Here is a 17412-nt window from a genome sequence, read left to right as displayed (position 1 = left end):
AATGTTTGATTGTCCCGGTGAATCTCTTGAAACTTGAAAAATGTCTCTTGCCACGGTCACTCTTGACCCAACATCATTCCCTCATTCATTCAGCTCGACAGAGTCTTTGTAGTAAATGACAATGTAATAACATCACAATGTAAGAAAATCTTCCTCCAGCTGAGCAATACTTTTTTGACACAGTGATAAAGGCAGATATGAATGGGATCGCGGGAATTGGGGTATTCTTTTCAATTTTCCTTGAGCCTTCAATCCCCATCTTCCTCAGCATTTCCTGGAACTTTGATTGCATCTCTTTGCTCATCATGGAGATTACACAAATAACTGAGGAGAGATAAGAAATGTGGTTGAAAGCTGTGGAAAAACTGTAAGTGGACCTTGATTTGAGATTTCTTTTTTGTCAAAGAACTTTCTATCGAGTCTACATTTCTACATCAACTCATTCACACGGTCAGCTATCATCATTATCTATTTATTCGTACATACACAAGGACTGGAGCCTGCAGGGGAGCCTTGATCCGGCGGTGGTAATCCATGTCCATAGCAACACTGCAGGAGGAGCCGCAACCTTCCATAGAGGGATTTGTCTTTGGGTATGTTATTGGGCAAACCTGGGCATGTCACAGGGGAGCGTCCAGGCTCTGGCAAGGCCAGTGTAGGGCTGTAGGGGGTTAGTGTTGCCTCACTCACACACTGAACAATGCGTTTACGCCCACACAGTCTCAAACACAGAATGCTGGGACTGGCTGACACTGTGGTCAGATGTTGAATCACAGCTGCAGATGCTTCCACGTCAGGAAACGGTGGTGCTGCCTGTTAGGAATTGTTCAACAGGAAATGGTGTGTCACTGGCTTAAAAGCTTTTGCTTGTTATTTATTTTGGTTGGTGGACTTCCAGCTGATACATGTGCACAATGTGGCAATCCATAAAAAGGTGGCGAGTCTTCTGTGTTAGAATTGATCCCCGGTAAACCTCAGAAGCACGACATGTGTCCTGTTTCATCCTTTTCGTCCTGCCTGCCATGCTGCTCCTCTTTGACTTGTGCTTTTTGAGCAACAGCCACATGTCCCCATGAAATATTCAAGATCCTGGTAATCTGAGGATCGGTGCAGTCCACCTGCCGCTGGTGCAGTCCATCTTGAACCTGATCTTGAGGGAAACCTGAGAGTGATTGCCACGCTTTGGGTGTAACAGAGCTGGCAACTGTGTTTCAGTCCCTCAATGGGAGTGCTCGCGTGGTGTCATTTGATCTGAAGGCACAAGCGAAAATGTTGATTTTAGAGGCTATTGTCTCATTTTCTGCTAGAGTTCAGCTGACTGATTAGTTGCATATTTGTTATTGTTTTTTGTGTGTGTGTGTTTTTTACTATAAAACATGACTGTGGAAGCATATTATCGAAGGACCCCACCACAGTACCAGGATTAGTTAACAGAGGATCCCGTTGTCAGGTACATAGCATGACACTAAATAGAAGAGTGTTGCATGTATTTGATTGATTGTCATGCTTAACCTAATGGCATGATCTTCCCAATGCTTACATGTTTACAGCTCCTTAGATTTTTAAACTAAAAAGTATTCTTACAATTAAAACTTTGTTTTGAAAAAATGTCTCCTGCATTCTGCTGGACCTTGTCACTGAATCCCCTGGATGGTTTACATCCAGGGGATTGTTACAAAACCAAACATTTGAAAGAGAGAGTGTGAATGAATGGTGACAGCTGCTGTCAGTGATGGTGACACTCCCTCATCAGGAATGACCCTGTGTGTGTGTGCTCACACTATACATCTCCATGACATCTTAATGACACCTCTATGCCTCTTATGGCTGGTGGAACAAAGCCATAATGTGTTTTACCAGCCAACCAGCTATTTTGACAATCTGTCGGCCATCCCTAATGGAGGCCTGCTTTTGGAAAACAAAATAGAGATGGCTTGTGTTTGTCTTTCCATTAAAACAAGTGCTGTTATTCAGTATATTTGTTTAGTGTTCCGCCTTGTCCTATATGCCACCCAGTCCCCCGAGGCTCCCCCTGCACCCACACTGTCACAGCCCTCCTGCACCACATGGGTCACATCACACTCTGAAACCCATTTGGTGGGCAGTTGGAGCTGGAAACCTCACAAGAGACAGAGAGAGAGAGAGAGAGAGAGAGAGAGAGAGAGAGAGAGAGAGAGAGAGAGAGAGAGAGAGAGAGATTACACACCCTATGTCCGTGACACACACTCCTCCCTCCCTCAAAGCTTAAATGAAAACTCCGGCAATGAGGTGAACTTTTCCTGACTTACAGGATCTTCCCGGGCTGTAGGACTGACAGTTTGACGGACATATTGTGTCGTGGGATTCATTACGCATCTGCAGTAATGGGACCTTTGTAGCTATGTTAGATAACATATTATTCTGTCATTTATTTCCGATTGTTGATAACTTTCTCAGCCTTGCGCGATGGAGCCTGAAGCGGGACGAGACGATGGGATCCTCTGTGCGCTCTGGAGACCGAGGTTTGCTTTTTTTAGATTTTTCTTGGTCTCTTTTCTTTCCTCCTTCACTGGTCTACGTCTTAATTTCCTCTCAAGTGATTTGATTGACAAGTTTGATAGTTTACCGTGCCGCTGCATCGATGCAGCACTGGGTGAACACATGTTTTTACGCATACTTTCACCAAGTAAGATCGCTTAAATAAAGAGTTGATTAATTTATGCGCTGTTGATGGAGATCACAGGCCTAGATTATGCATTAGTTCAATTTAATGCTCCATGACGTCCATGAAGTCTGTAAATAAATGCTTCATAACATAACTATTTATATTCTTCTTCTTCTTAATATTATTATTACAACAAGTAGGTATAAGCCTCTAGTTTCCCACAGAACGCGTCCGTGAACTAATATGCTAACTAGTAATTAATGTGTACACACCAAAAGTTTCATCCCTGCTGTGACACATTTCCTCAGGTGTTTATCTTGAAATGGTCACGTGGTTTCATACAGCACAAGCGCAGACTCCCCAGTTATCAAAGATGACTTCTGATGGAATTTTGACAAATTCGGGGGGGGGCTGTAAAAGGCACCATGTGCCCAGAAATGACGTGTGCCGGACCTTCAGTGCAGTAATTGTATTCTAACTCGGCTTAAAGAATAAACGTATAAACGGATTACTAACTGAGGAGGAATGTTTCAATATTGGCCTCTGAACCGGGCTTTACCTATTGGCAGCGCCCATGGTTACAATCTTAAAAGAGAAACAGTGAGACTGACAGGACGATGAATGGGCTTTACTCCATGCAATATATTAAAAATTTGGTGAAAGCCATGGAAAACTCAATTCTCTCTGAGTGCAGAGGTTTGTCAGAAATGGGTGAAATATTGCACATAGTTAGACACATAAAAGAAGAAAAAAAAAAGATTTAAAGAGAGACCCAAGGGCAAGTTACCAAGTGGAGCTAAGCTACACTCATTAGGCCCGCCCTACATTTAAACAAGGAATACAGAGATAGCTGAGGAGCAACTTGCGGTTTATTCTTCAGGACTTCAAAAGACACTCCTCAAGATTATTCTGAACAGTGAATAACATGTCCGTAAAACCTGACTCAGTCTGGGGAAGGGCTCTGTTGACCTTTGTTGACTTCTGCAGGGTGGCGGTTTTCTCCCAAACTGAAAGCTACAGAGGCAGGATTTTGAAAAAACAGCGGAAATGCCTCTCTCTGTCATCTTTCCCTGCGGAAAGCAGCAGAACTGTGATCTATACTTGGAAAGTGACGACAGGACATGAACAGGAACTCCAGACGTTTCCCAGATATGCTGCCCAGCGGACTTCATTGTTCTGTGGACACCATTCTTCACTCAATAACGTACACCAAAGGAGTCTGTCAAATAGAACATCTCCGTCTCATGTTGGGTGGATTAACATATAGTTTACGTCCAAAAGTCAAATGCAAGTCAAAGACTTCTCACACTGCTGTGTTTTGATTGAATCCCATAATCCAACTATCCCAGAGTGCTTTGGGTATCTTCGTCACTCTCCAGACAATGACGAGATGTGTGATGTCTAATAACACACACACTTGTATCGATACAAGTGGTCATCGGTCTCGACAACGTGCAGCTGAGTCACTGCAGCGTACATCACACTCTTAGCCTGTGTTATAGCTCAGAGTATCGGGTGATACCATGCTGCATAATTAAATCTGCAACATGTCAGTGCAGCACGGGTAGCCTCATAAAAATGCCTGTGGCAAGAGTGACAAACAGTTGTTTGGTGATACTCTCCAAAGTTTGATTTCGGTTTCAGGGGCCTTAAGTAACCTGGTTAATTGCAGATTATATGGTCCTCAGTAAAACTGCAAATGAGGGCTTTTGAGATATTGATTGTGTTACATGTTCTTTCATTTCGCTCACCCTTTCGCGTGATGCACAAATGTTTATCACAGCAGAGAGCGTTCCTGTGTTGACTGGTTCACCTCAGTAATGACGTAGTGCTGGTGGAAATTGAGGATAAGCAGAATCCCACATGCTTCCTGTCACACAGGCCGAGTACTGCCTCCTCGGTTTAGTTCTGTGGCGGTAAATAATTGACACTATTTGGGCATTTCCATTCTAACCTTGATTTCACCCTAAACTTAATGTCTCTTGGGTTTATTTGTGTTTCTAATCTCAAGCTTTTTACTTGGTGTAATATCAATGATGTTCAAAATCACTTCCATGCTTGCAAATATCCTCCTCTCGGAGGTTTCCGTCATAGCACCACACTGTGGTGGCTAAAAGTCTTACAACTAATTTGTGTGACCTTAAAAAAGAAGCAGGACTTCATGGGAAATGTGTTTCTCTGTGGTCCAGTGCCTGTTGTTTTGGAGCTCAGAGAGTGCTCTCATTTTTAAGATATATAAAGGTGCAGTGAAAATGTTTTGACCGAAATAGGTGCAAAGAATGTATGCATTTTCCCTCTGAATGGTTGCAAGTCAGTTTTACAAAGAACAATTTTCATGTCATCATATCCGTCTTATCATCTGTTTGTTCCTCAGGATTTGTTTGTGAAAGTGGACGGACTGGGGTCAGTAATGGAGCCTAAGCTGAACTGCAGCTCCCAGTGTGATTCCACACTCTGCTTCATCCACTCAGGAGTCAACAGGCAGGAGGGTCTCGACATTCTGCAGAGACTATGTAGTCTCAGCACGGTAATCACTCACACACACACACACACACACGCACACACACACACACACACACACACACAGTCAGACAGACATAGCAGACATAGCTTTCTTAAATCCAGCGTGGCTGATCAACAGAATATTTTTGGCCCTCCTAAAGGTCAAGGTCAAAGACATATGTACATGTACATACATATGTTGTTGATTATTTTGACAGTGCATTTAAGAAATTAATCACATTATTCACACAAGGCTGAATTACATACAATGCAACTTACATTTTAAACTTCCGATTAGTTATCACTTGCAGTTTTTGGCAAAACATTCACTGCTCTTGATAAACTTGGACCTATGGCTTAAAATGTGAGGAATTTCCATCTTTCATCACCGAAACCACCCACACAAATGAAATACATTGAATAAAACTAGAAATGTGTTATTTACCACTTGAGAAGACAGTTCAATAGTAGAGATCTAGACATGTAAAGCCATTGGGCTAGTGAAGCTATGTTTAGTACCATCATAGTTGCTGGTGCCTTTAAGAGAAGGGTGAGTGGAGACCAGCAACATGAGGCGGGCACAAGAAAGTCTAATGTGACTTTGCAAATAGAAACCAAAGTAGTAGAGCCACTGTGTCAGGGAACACAAGCACTCTTGTGTAGACTCCTTTCCTCTCCGTGCTACACCACGTAAAGCGAGGTAAGTTATCTCTTTGATTTCTTTCATGCTTTATGATGTTAATTTATGCATTTGTCAGTTTCAACACACTCAAAGGGGAAGGGAACCCTGTGCTGCACTGTGTTTGCTTTATGGTGATTATGTGACTATATTATATTTTAATATACTGTTTTATTTTATTTTAAAGTCATAACAATTCTTTTTTATTAGTTTCTGTAGAACTCAGTTCACATAAATTGTTCAGCTAGAAGGAAATATCCTGTGATGAAATGTAACACCATGCATTTGTTACTATTCATGGACGTAGACAGCTCACCAGGCACAACTGTTTCTAAACCTAATAGTATAATGGAAAGGACCAGAGACAAACTTTTCTTTAAAATCCCACCTGCTTTTCTTTCTGGATGTGTTCCCAGAAATGGCTGCTGTTGGCAGTGTGCTGACTGAGGAGCAGCTTCTTTGCCCCATCTGTCTGGATTTGTTCAACCAACCAGTCTCTACTCCTTGTGGGCACAACTTCTGCAGGGACTGCATACAAGGATACTGGCAGAGTGCTAATCTGTCACAGTGCCCCATGTGCAAGCAGAAGTTCTACAGGAGGCCTGAGCTCAAAGTTAACACCTTCATATCTGAGGTGGTTTCCCAGTTCAAGAATTCATTGGAAAAGAAAGACGAAGAAAAAGTCCGTACCGTGGACCAGTATTCAAGCCATAAAGGAGAAGTTTCATGCGATGTGTGCGTTGGAAAAGGAATCAAGGCTCTTAAATCATGCCTGGACTGCTGTGCCTCCTTCTGTGAGACTCACCTGGAGCCCCATCATGTCCTAAACACCTTTAAGAAACATCACCTGATCAACCCCATAATGAACATGCAAGACAGAGTGTGTAAGAAGCATGCAAAACTGCTGGACCTGTTCTGTAACACTGACCAGACTTATGTGTGCCAGATCTGTATTAAGAGAGACCACAGTGCTCATCACACTGTACCTATAGAGGATGAGAGCAGTGACAGGAGAGCTCAAATCGGAAGGATAAATGCAGAAGTGGAAGAAATGATTAATGTCCGACATGAGAAAATCAGCGACATCAATCAAACTGTTCAGCTCAGCAGAGGAAACACAGAAAGAGAGATTGAAGAGAGTATGCAAGTCTTCAACAATCTGCTCCACTTTATCCAGAAAGGTCAAGCTGAAGTGGTGGAGGTGATTGGTGCAAACCAGAAGCAAATTGAAGGCAATGCCAGAGGACTCATCATGGAGCTGGAGCGGGAGATCAATGAGCTGAGACGGAGAAACGCTGAGCTGGAGCAGCTCTCACACACCAAAGACGACTTCTTTCTTATCCAAAGCTTTCCAGCTGTCTCCACACTGCCAGCCATCAAAGACTGGTCTGCTACCTGTGTAGAGAGTGCTGTGTATGTGGGCACGGTCAGGAGAGCAGTCAGGAGAGTAGCGTGTCAGCTGGAGGAGACAGTAAAGGCTGAGGTGAAGAGGCTATGTGAGACCGAATTTCAGAGGGCTCAGCAGTGTGCTGTGGATGTGACTCTGGACCCTGATACAGCTCATCCCAAACTGGTGCTGTCTGAAAACAAGAAACAGGTGTTTCACTGTGATGTAGCGCTGAGCCTCCCGGACAATCCGGAGAGATTTTACCCTGGGGTCAGTGTTTTGGGAAAGGAGGGTTTCTCCTCACGCAGGTTGTACTACGAAGTCCAGGTGAAAGGCAAGACACAGTGGGATATTGGAGTTGGGCTTCAATCCGTCAACAGAAAAGGAGGGAATATAGTTAACCCTGAGACAGGCTACTGGGCCCTGGGGATGAGGAAAGACAAGAGCTACTGGGCCCTCAGCAGCACTCCTATCCATGTGCCTTTGGTCGGGAAGCCCCAGAGAGTCGGGGTGTATGTGGATCTGGAGTGGGGGCAGGTTTCTTTTTATGACGCAGAATCTGCTTCTCATATCTACTCATTCACTGGATACTCATTCAATGAAAGACTTTTCCCCTACTTTAACCCTCGGCGTAATCATGGCGGAGTCAACTCTGCTCCTCTGATCATCTTGCCTGTCAACGTCTGAAATCTGACATTTCATCTCTTCGTGTTGCTTTCAACTGTTTTTTTTTAATCATCTCCAATTTTCAAATGAAAGATAGCAAAGGTCCAGCATGTTAATTGCTGTTCTGTTTGCCTTAATAAAGTGTGTTAATTCATCTGAATCCTGTGTACTTCTTTTTGTTGCTTTTACATCACATTTACAAAATGGAGGGTTCAGAACATATAAAAACAGTAATCAAATAATGCACATGTATATCAGCTACACACCTGTAATATTTGGATTGGATTTTGAGGAGTTTGCGTTTGCATGTGTGTGCAGATGGCAGTGGAGTTCCCAAGGCGATCTCTCTCCCCAGTGTTGAATGCTGTGGTGTGGACGCTGCTCTCCTGTGGAATCCTGCTGGCTTTCTGCTTCCTGCTCTTCACCATGCGCTTCAAAAACAACAGGTAGTCTACAAAGAGAAACACATCTATAAACATTAAAAATATATTTGCTGAATTAACTGATCAATTGTGTGTGTGTTTGCACATGTTGTATTATCAGGATAGTGAAGATGTCCAGTCCCAACCTGAATGTCTTGACTCTCTTTGGAAGTGTCCTCACCTACAGCAGCGGCTTCTTGTTTGCCGTTGGGGAACGATCACAATCACAGGGTGGAGCATCCACAGCTGTGCTACAAGTAAGGCCTGCAGTCTCCCTCAATCCTTCATTATGTTGTTGGATAGATCATTGTTGGATATTTATGCAGTGCTCTCTCCTCCAGGCTCGGATGTGGACTCTTTGTGTCGGAAGTACCCTGGTGTTTGGCCCAATTTTGGGGAAGACGTGGAGACTGTACAGAGTGTTCACCCAGCGAGTGCCTGACAAGAGAGTGGTAGGAATGCTCCCCCAGCCTTTGTATTGTCTTTATTTTCTTGATGCAAACCTGGATCCTCATACTGAATGATTTTTGGGGATTTACAGATTTAGAGGATTGCTAAACCTTGGTAAATGCTCTCTTGTTTTTTTCCATAACTTCCTTTTATATACAGTATCACTTCCAAAAAAGTTATTATTGACAGTGTTCCGTAACTGGGGTCTCCCAGAGTGTTACATTTGTTGTATGACATTGAAGTGTTTGGGGACTTTACCTTCTGCCTCAGATAATCCGAGACATCCAGCTGATGGGCATGGTGGCTCTGTTGATCGTGGTGGACATGCTGGTTCTCACCACCTGGAACCTCACAGACCCGATCAGGTGTTCACGATCTGTCGGAGCTGTTGTCAAGGTAGAATTCAATGGTGATTTTCTGTGGGGCAGAAAAGAAAGTTGTAAAACAAGTAAAGATTGTGTTGTTTGATTACAGAACAGTTTGAGGATTATGACACGTAGAAATAAATTGCCAACACCTTTTTTCATCCGATTGTTTATTGATGTCAAATAACAATTGTTTGATTTTTTTTAATGAAATTGCAAGCAAGTTTTACTTTGTGACTGCGAAATCACAAACTTCCCAATCCTCTAATGTAATTAATTATAGACGTGTTGGTGAAATAGCCACATTTATTCAGGTTGCAACCCACTGATACTATACATTTTTTCCTGCTCTAGCTGATGGAGAGAGACATTTCCTACACTTTGTCTCAGCTGGAGACCTGCTCCTCTGTATACTCGGATCTGTGGGTTGTCATTATTGCTGTTCAGAAGGTAAGTAATCTCTATTTCATTGAAATGCAATTTTACGTTAGATTTCAATAAAATAGAGATTCCGTCATTGTAATGGTGATATGATTTATAGATTTACATTTTCTGTGGCCTTTGTCTTTACCTTTTCCCCACTTTTCTCCTTAGGGTTGTCTTCTCCTCTATGGGACTTATCTAGCTGGGTTGACCAGCAATGTCAGCCACCCTCCCGTCAACCAGTCTCCCACCATCATGACAGCCGTCACTTTGGTCACCCTCTTTTCGGCTGTGGCCGTCCCTGTGTCCATCTTCCTGCACGCCTGGCCCAATCTGGTTTATAGCACTGTGGCTGGAGCCATTTTCATCTGCACACTGGCTACCAACTGCATGCTGTTTGTGCCTCAGGTAAGACAAAATAGCTCAAGATACACACATGAATCTTTTAGGCAGAATTGTCATCTAATCATAAGATACTATGTCTGGAAACCAGCAGTCAATCTGACAGGCAGAAACTCTACATAGACACATGAATGACAGACATATGACTTTCTCTCTTAGTCTTGACAAAAGTAGTAAAATCTATGAGTGTCTGTGGTGCCTGAGCCTCTATTCTCTATATGCGTATCAATTTGCCATTTCTGTCAGTGAAATGTGACTCACACAGAAGGTGTGAATGAGTCAACACTACGTAGGATATTGCAAACAGGTTTATGACTCTCTAAGTGTCTGGCAGTGGATGTATGTCACAACAAAGCAATGCATCTTCAGTGGAAAGGAAGGAAATATTTGAAAAGTGAGTAATACGCTCAAACACACCTGGTCAAAAAGTCTTGTGTGAAATGGTCCTGGATTAATTACTAGTGTGTGTAATGTATCTATAACTGAAAGTTAGCGTGACACACTGTTTCACCAACATGCAGCTGACTCAGTGGCGGCAGTTTGAAGAGGACCAGAACAACCCAAGTCAGATGGCCAAGTATTTCAGCAGCCCCAGTAAGAGCCAGCCCTCGGTGTACAGCCAGGATGAGATGTACTACCTGTTGGGGGAGAACAACTCCATGAAAAAACTCCTTACTGAGGTACTATATCATTTTGAATCTACTAATTACTAAGAATATCAAATAATTTATGAGCTGGTCTTATGGACCTAGGTCTTGAATTGCTTTATAATGTGACGATACATATTTGTTTCAATTCGTTGTCAATTCTTACAATTTTTCATTGAATAAAAAACACAACTTTAATAGTTTTTAGTTTGTCTTGTGTTGTATGTTGTTGTTGGACGAAGTTTTTTTAAGTTCGGTCAATTAATTTCCCCAGACTTGCTAGAAAATTCATTAGACATGATGAGTGAAGCCAGCAGTGATCTCAAACTGGCAACAATCCCTCGAAAACATGTTGCCGGACAGATTATATGTTCACTCTCTCTTTTTATTAAGGGTGTCTGTTGGCTGGGACTTGCACTAAACCACTGCACTTAACCAGTTGCAATAGCCTACGTTGGAAATTGCTTGACAAGATTCTTTAATGCTATATGTGTCGGAGTGTTCAAGCTTGTGTTTTTTGTTACAATTTCCAGAAGAGCGTTGTGATTGACAGTCTGCAGGAGCAGGTGAACAACGCCAAGGATAAACTCCTGCGACTCATGTCAGCCAGCCAGCCACCCGAGGACCAGAACCTGGACTCTTTTAACACCAACCTCAACTCCACCTCCAGTCAGACCACAGAGCTTCAGTCTAACGGCCCCGCTTCTTCTGAGCCTCCCTCTGCTCAAAGCTCCTCAGCTCCTATTGCTGCTTCCTCTCTTCTCCCTGGTGATATGTATGACAGTGAAAACCAGAGAGGTGTCTCTACCGCTGGGCTCACAGGTAGCGACACAGCTGGGAAGGGAACAAGGGAGGATCTCAAACAACCCTTGTCCCTCAAGTCCCCTGGCTCACTCAGGACAGCAGAAGAGACGGTTCACTTTGTCACTTCCCTACAATCCCGTAGAGGGTTAAACCCTTCTCAGTTTGAAACTTTCAACAATCAGAGTGGCCTAACATCCCAGCTGGGACCAAATGCCAGACCAACTGGTTTTGTAAGCAGCGAGCAGTTGCAGGAGGTCCTCCAGGAGCTTAGTGTGGATGCAGTCATGGAAATTGCACTTCGATCACCCGGTCAGATGTCCAGAACGCCCAGAACGCCCTCTCAGCTAAAATTTACCGAAGCCTCTGCTCTTTCCCCTCTCTCCCTCCGCACACCGCGCACTCCTCATCGACCTGTTCTCTTCCGCTACCCCAGCATCTCCCCCTATGCGATGAGGAAACGTCGGCCGCCCTTCCACTCCTGCAGAAAAGGGTTGGCCCCTCCCTGTTTCTATGCAGGGTCAGAGGCTGCTGGATGTGAAAAGATAAGGGAAAACTGTGAACTCCAAACTCCAGGCAAGCGCCATGATAGGGTCACTGTGGATGGTACCCTCCTCCAGGTTCACAACCCTGACTTCGAGCTGGAGGAGGAGGAGGATGAGGAAGGGAATGAAGCGATAAGGAAAGTTCGGAGGCATATTTCAAGGTCCCAAAGACGCTCAGTCTTGCCGTGTGCAGATCACACAGCTCCACCTGATCTGGAATTAGGTGGTGATAATAAGCGGCACCATAGACACATTAGAGACTCCTGTGGCTACTGGGACTCTGACTCTAGCAGCTCAACAGACTACGATTACTACCACCGTCCCTACTGTGACTCCTGCCTGCAGCGAGGCTCTCTCCTGTCATCAGACAGCTCCTCAGACTCCTCTGACAGCGAGTACGACGACTACACCAGCCTGTACCGCTCCCCACAACCTGTGGTATTCAAAGAAGACATCAAACCAACCTTTGTATGAGCACAAATTTACTGCACTTTACATGTTCATCCATTTCCACCACTTGAATTAATGTCCTAAGAAACGATGTGCAAAATTAGCATTTAGGATAAAGCAGGCACAATTAGCTTTAGGCTAATGTGCATCTGTAATGGGAGATCATCTGTTTGTAACTTTCAGTAGGAACGTGTTTGGAATTCTGTATGACAAGAGCATTAGTATTCTTGAATCTTGCATTGTGGGTCAGAGTGGTGCTTTTATTAGATTTATAAAAACTTTTGGAGCTCACAAGCAGACAACGCTGTTTACTTTTTAATATTACTTATGGCAGTATGTGTATATTTCTGCTGTCAGATGACATCCCTTACGTTCAAAATGATATGTTTTCACAGGACATCTGAAATGTGCTCTATATTAGCTATTGTGTATATGCTGTATTTATTGTGATATTTATAATAAGATGTTTTGGTGTTTACAGAATTCTTCGCTGTACCCTTTTTATTGTTTTACATTATCAACACATTCCTTAAAGTGTATGCCATTTTATTGTATGGTCTGCATTTTGTTGTTTAAGTTTTGCTTTTTCCTCCTTCATTGCCTACAATGCTCTACATTTGTTGTCAGATGCTTCCAATCTACAACTGGTTTACGAGACACCAAGCCCACACCGTTAGAGCGACTCGATAAAAACGGGTTACTTTTACTTTAACACACTTCATTATTATCTCAGTATTATTGTCCTGACTCATTAAGAGTATTTAATGTGCAAAGGTCACAGTTATCTGGAGTGTGTGTCTTGTGTGTATGCTAGACAGATTTTCAAACCCTCTCTTTTTAAAAGAAACTTCACATCACTTCATTCTGCATCTTCTCTGGTTTTATACAGTGGAGAACTGATTAACCAGCTGGGGGCCACATGTCAAAAATAAGTCCCTATTAGGCCCCCACACTCACATTCCCTCAACCCATTTTGCCCAGAGTCCTACAAACCAATCTGTATTCATATGCTGTAACACCCAACTACAGGTTTTGTTGTTAGTTTGGGAGTTTTCATAATATTCTTTCAACACAGACAAAAACAGAGCATTACTCGCCCTGTTTTTTTAATATTTCTCTTCCCTGTCTTGGCCTCTCTCTCTCTCACTCTCTCTCACTCTCTTCCACTATCTCCTCTCTGTCTCTATGTCATTTTTTCTTCGGCTAATGGGACAATGTGTGTTTGCCTGAGGTGGTGTTGCTGTGAAGGGAAAACAGCGTCTTGCGTTACTTCTGCTCTGCTGCCTATTTTTGAGACGCCACTGCTCTCTATTCTGCATATGAACCATTGAAGGGCAGCCTGGGAGAAATTCCTTTTGATATAGAGCATAACAGAGTATAAATAACCCACACAAAAGACAGACTACCAGCATCACTGTGCAGGAGGAAAGACTTTCCAGCCAAGTGACCCGCATTCTGTTCAAGATGGGGATAACTGACGTATAATGATAAAAATATAATAAAAGAGTTGTCAATCACATTTCTTTCTCAAAATAACACGATAGTCCATAGCTATCGTCTACCTCCTTGAACACGTATTACATACTGAATAAAAGAGAGTGATTAGTTGACCTTCAGGAACCCTTTATAATGGGTTTATAAGTTGTAACTATTGGCTTTATTAATAGTTAATCAATTATTTACTAATGCTCTTTCGTCAGTTTGTAGCCCTTACTGTAATAATAACAAAAGTGGGTTGCCAGATTGTGAAAAATCCCTTTGACTTATTGGACTGTACGACCACTTCACTTGTAAAATGGGTTTCACTGGATCCGGACGAAAGTTGATTTATTAACAACTTTATTATCACCAACAATATTTTTAGTATTAATGGCTTACCAACATTTATAACAACATTACACCAAAGAGAAACAAGAAACCAACAACCTGGCAACACAAAATGTGTTCTCATTAACAGCTTTACTGGGTGAGTAAAGAGTCAAGGCTCAGCTTTGTTGTCATTAGGCAGGAAGGAGAGATGCTGTTTTAGCCCCCATGCTACACACAGACAAAATGTGGGCTACAAATAAGGCAAAGACATTAGTCAAATTACAAAACATTGATTTGATAATAAAATAGAACAAAAAAACAGTGATAGTTGCACTGAAAGAAGAAACTGCACTTTATTTACGATGGAAAATATACAGTTATGCATGTATACAACTTAAGCTGTGGTGTTAAGAGTTAAGGTAGGCCTAGTCCAAGGGAATGAGGGTAGTGCAAAGGGAGTGATATAGTGGTGTGATAAATGATATACCATTAATAAAGCAATTAGTTCCGAATTATAAACCCTTTATAAAGGTCACCCTGTTGGAAAGTATAGGTTAGTGCATAAAAGACAACGATGTAGGGTTGACAATAACCCGAATAAAGACTTGTAGTGTGACAAGGCAGCCATGCACGTATTCACACACATTATTAAAATTACTAAGCATTATGACACTAATTAAATGGATGTGCCGGAGGGCTGCGTGTATATAAAAATGTGAAAGAAGAGAGATAGTGGACGGTCTTCTGTGACTAACATAGCAACAGTGCTTCATGACCACCGGTGCTCTGTGACAGCTGGGTCCAGTTGAACTGACAGTCTGGCTTTGGAGCGCCATTGGCTGACAAAGTTATCAGTCCTGGGAGCAGATCCGCCCATTGTCCCTGCCGCGGCATGGGAAAAATCCTTTGAAGTCATGAGGGCGGTGCCAAGAAATTATGCCATGTGGTGCTCAGGAGCTGCGTTCTCATTGGACCACAGGAACACGGTTAACGCCCATTACTGAAGGAGACCCTATCTGATTGGCTGTATCGGCCACCCCAGATTCCCCGTTTGCGCGTTCACAGTTTTCCTATTCTCCGTTGATGTTTACGTCAACAGCGTGAACCTCCTGCCACGACGGCGGAGCAATCCCTGTAACCTTTTACGGAACTGGCGCAGCTAACGTGCGTAGCGACAAAGACAGCGAGCCCGAAACCTATGGGGAAGGAATAAAAAAAAGAAATTCGGTATCGTCGCACTCTGTACCTAAAGACCATCGTTTTCTGAAGAGGTCGCTGCCCCGGAGCTTCGGTGAGGACACCGACATTTGACGGCAACGAGGGCGGTCTTTGATTCAGCGCGGAGTCGTTGAATTCGTGGAGGAAAAACTGGAACAACTGGCAGATTTTCCGTTGGACGGTCTTGTAGGCTAGGGTATAGCGAGGGAGCCGCCATGGCAGTCGGATCATTGAGCCTCCACATCGGGATATGAAGAGGAGCTGCATGTGTCCAGAATCGTCCAGAAAAAACGCCGCATTAACCTTTAGAACCGCACCGGATCAGCCCTCCTAACACCTGATCTCTCCCTGCTTCTTCTTTGTGAAATTGATTCTGCACCCAGAAAGACACTGGTTTTAATCGGGGTGGGGGGGCCACAGGGAGAGGCCAGATTCATGACTATTTTAGTCGGAGACGTGTCTTCAAAGGTCCGCTGAAAGAAAACCTGGAATATAAGGAAGAGAATGCTGCTCTGATTGACCGTCGGTGGGCAGGAAAGGGTAGTTTATTAGGCGATAAGAACTAACGTTAGACGTAAGGGTAAAGGGATTATAGTGAGCTTCCTTTACTGTCATCCTTTTTTTTGTTTTGGATGAGAAGGTTTAACGAATCGATCAGCTCTGCCGTTTAGCAAGTCACAGTCTCCCGAGTCGAGAGAGAGAGAGAGAACCAAAGGGATCGGATCATGTCGGGTCGGCCCAGGACCACATCCTTCGCGGAGAGCTGCAAACCAGTGCCGCAGCCCTCTGCTTTCGGCAGCATGAAAGTCAGCAGTAAGTACACCCTTAGTATTTCTCCAGGAGCCTTCCTCTGCTGCATGCACCAGGCCCACCGAGGGTTACAACGTCCTCGCGAATGTCTTCACGCTAACCGGGTTGAAAATGTGTCACGCGAGCGCATGACGTTAGCTCCGTGTAGCCTAGCCTAGCCCTGTCATATATCTGTGTTACTGAGATTGGACGGTTCTGAGTGGCAGACACGCACGCACGCACACACACACTGCACGCCTCGGTGTGAGCCCACACCGTTGGCCTCTGATGCGCGGCCCCGAGGCCGGTCAGCCTGACCAGTGTTAGCAGGCCGCGCCGGGCCAGAAGGCGGTACGGTTGGCACCAACCCAGGTCAAAAATCCAGCCCTCTCTTTGCACTGCGGATCCGGTCCACTCGGGTGCGGATCAGATCTCATAGCGCTATTACTACATAGCATGCAATTGAGTTAAAGCGATAGGTTCGGTTGTATTACGCAACTGCCAAAGCGGAAGGTGCTCCCACGGTTGACTCCTGTGAAACTGACGTGATCCCGGAGAAGGGCAGGTTCATTGATCATATGGGCCGTGTCGAAATCGGTGTGACACCCACAGCATCCTGTGTAAACGGAGCCACGTAGTGACACCGTGCCCGAGGCTGGTTTTAGACTGGCTGCAGAGATGGAGTTGGTCCATACACGTATCTATTTTGATATCTGCTTTATATCGTCTCTGTTACTATTTCAAGGCATGTAGAGCTCACTCACTTTTCCACCGCCTGTTAAATGTCATCTTTACAAACTGGCTTCTTAAAGCATTTTATCACACTGCATGTGTGTCATAGATTGCAGATAGCACTCATGTCTGGACCACATAAGATGGTGCTATGAGACTGGATATGGGGGTTTATCTTAACCTAATATATCTTCAATTAATATTACAGTTCATGAGAGTGAACTTAGTGATATGAATTACTGATGATCATATCCACGTTATTGACAGCTGTCCTGGTTGGAGACATCTACTGTACCGACCCTTTCTTATCTTGCATGGAGGCAAGTATTTGGGTGTGTGTGAGGGGGAAAATGCTGGTACTGCTTCAGGGCTGTGGTGTGATTATGATGTGTGTTATTGGGGTAAGGCTTCAGGCTGATGCTCTTCTCTGGGCCTTGGCACTGGAAATCACTCGGACGAGGACCCCCCCCCCCCCCCCCCC

The 17412-nt window shown here is 43.9% G+C and overlaps 3 protein-coding genes across 6 annotated transcripts in view; all 3 read left to right on the top strand.

Annotated features, from left to right (window-relative positions):
* Positions 1-2248: 2248 nt before the first annotated feature.
* Positions 2249-14399, top strand: gpr156 (G protein-coupled receptor 156). Of its 3 annotated transcripts, none has more exons than XM_031869355.1 (10): positions 2249-2501; positions 5019-5171; positions 8197-8324; positions 8422-8557; positions 8642-8752; positions 9021-9146; positions 9470-9565; positions 9710-9946; positions 10462-10620; positions 11121-14399. In XM_031869355.1, exons 2-10 carry the CDS (start codon positions 5055-5057, stop codon positions 12405-12407), a joined length of 2397 nt encoding a protein of 798 aa, XP_031725215.1. In that variant the 5' UTR covers positions 2249-2501; positions 5019-5054; the 3' UTR covers positions 12408-14399. The 3 variants fall into 3 exon arrangements, with proteins under 3 accessions (XP_031725215.1, XP_031725214.1, XP_031725213.1); XM_031869354.1 differs by having other exon boundaries at positions 3632-5171; XM_031869353.1 differs by having other exon boundaries at positions 2249-5171.
* Positions 5105-8264, top strand: LOC116395448 (zinc finger protein RFP-like). The gene is made up of 2 exons (XM_031869358.1): positions 5105-5846; positions 6242-8264. The coding sequence occupies exon 2, from the start codon at positions 6244-6246 to the stop codon at positions 7897-7899; it is 1656 nt and encodes a 551-aa protein (XP_031725218.1). The 5' UTR covers positions 5105-5846; positions 6242-6243; the 3' UTR covers positions 7900-8264.
* Positions 14400-15346: 947 nt separating the features above from the next.
* The window catches only part of gsk3ba (glycogen synthase kinase 3 beta, genome duplicate a), a 25435-nt gene continuing 23369 nt past the window's right edge, over positions 15347-17412 (top strand). For both annotated transcript variants that reach the window (XM_031869360.1, XM_031869359.1), the window contains exon 1: positions 15347-16223. In XM_031869360.1, coding sequence (XP_031725220.1) covers positions 16136-16223 — 88 coding nt within the window. In that variant the 5' untranslated portion in view covers positions 15347-16135. The remainder of the gene's footprint in view (positions 16224-17412) is intronic.

The sequence above is a fragment of the Anarrhichthys ocellatus genome, unplaced genomic scaffold (genome assembly GCF_004355925.1).
Source record: "Anarrhichthys ocellatus isolate YVR2014 unplaced genomic scaffold, GSC_Weel_1.0 scaffold47, whole genome shotgun sequence".
Taxonomy (NCBI): Eukaryota; Metazoa; Chordata; class Actinopteri; order Perciformes; family Anarhichadidae; genus Anarrhichthys; species Anarrhichthys ocellatus.
The sequence above is the reverse complement of the archived record's forward strand: the minus strand, read 5'-3'. Positions and strand labels throughout refer to the sequence as shown.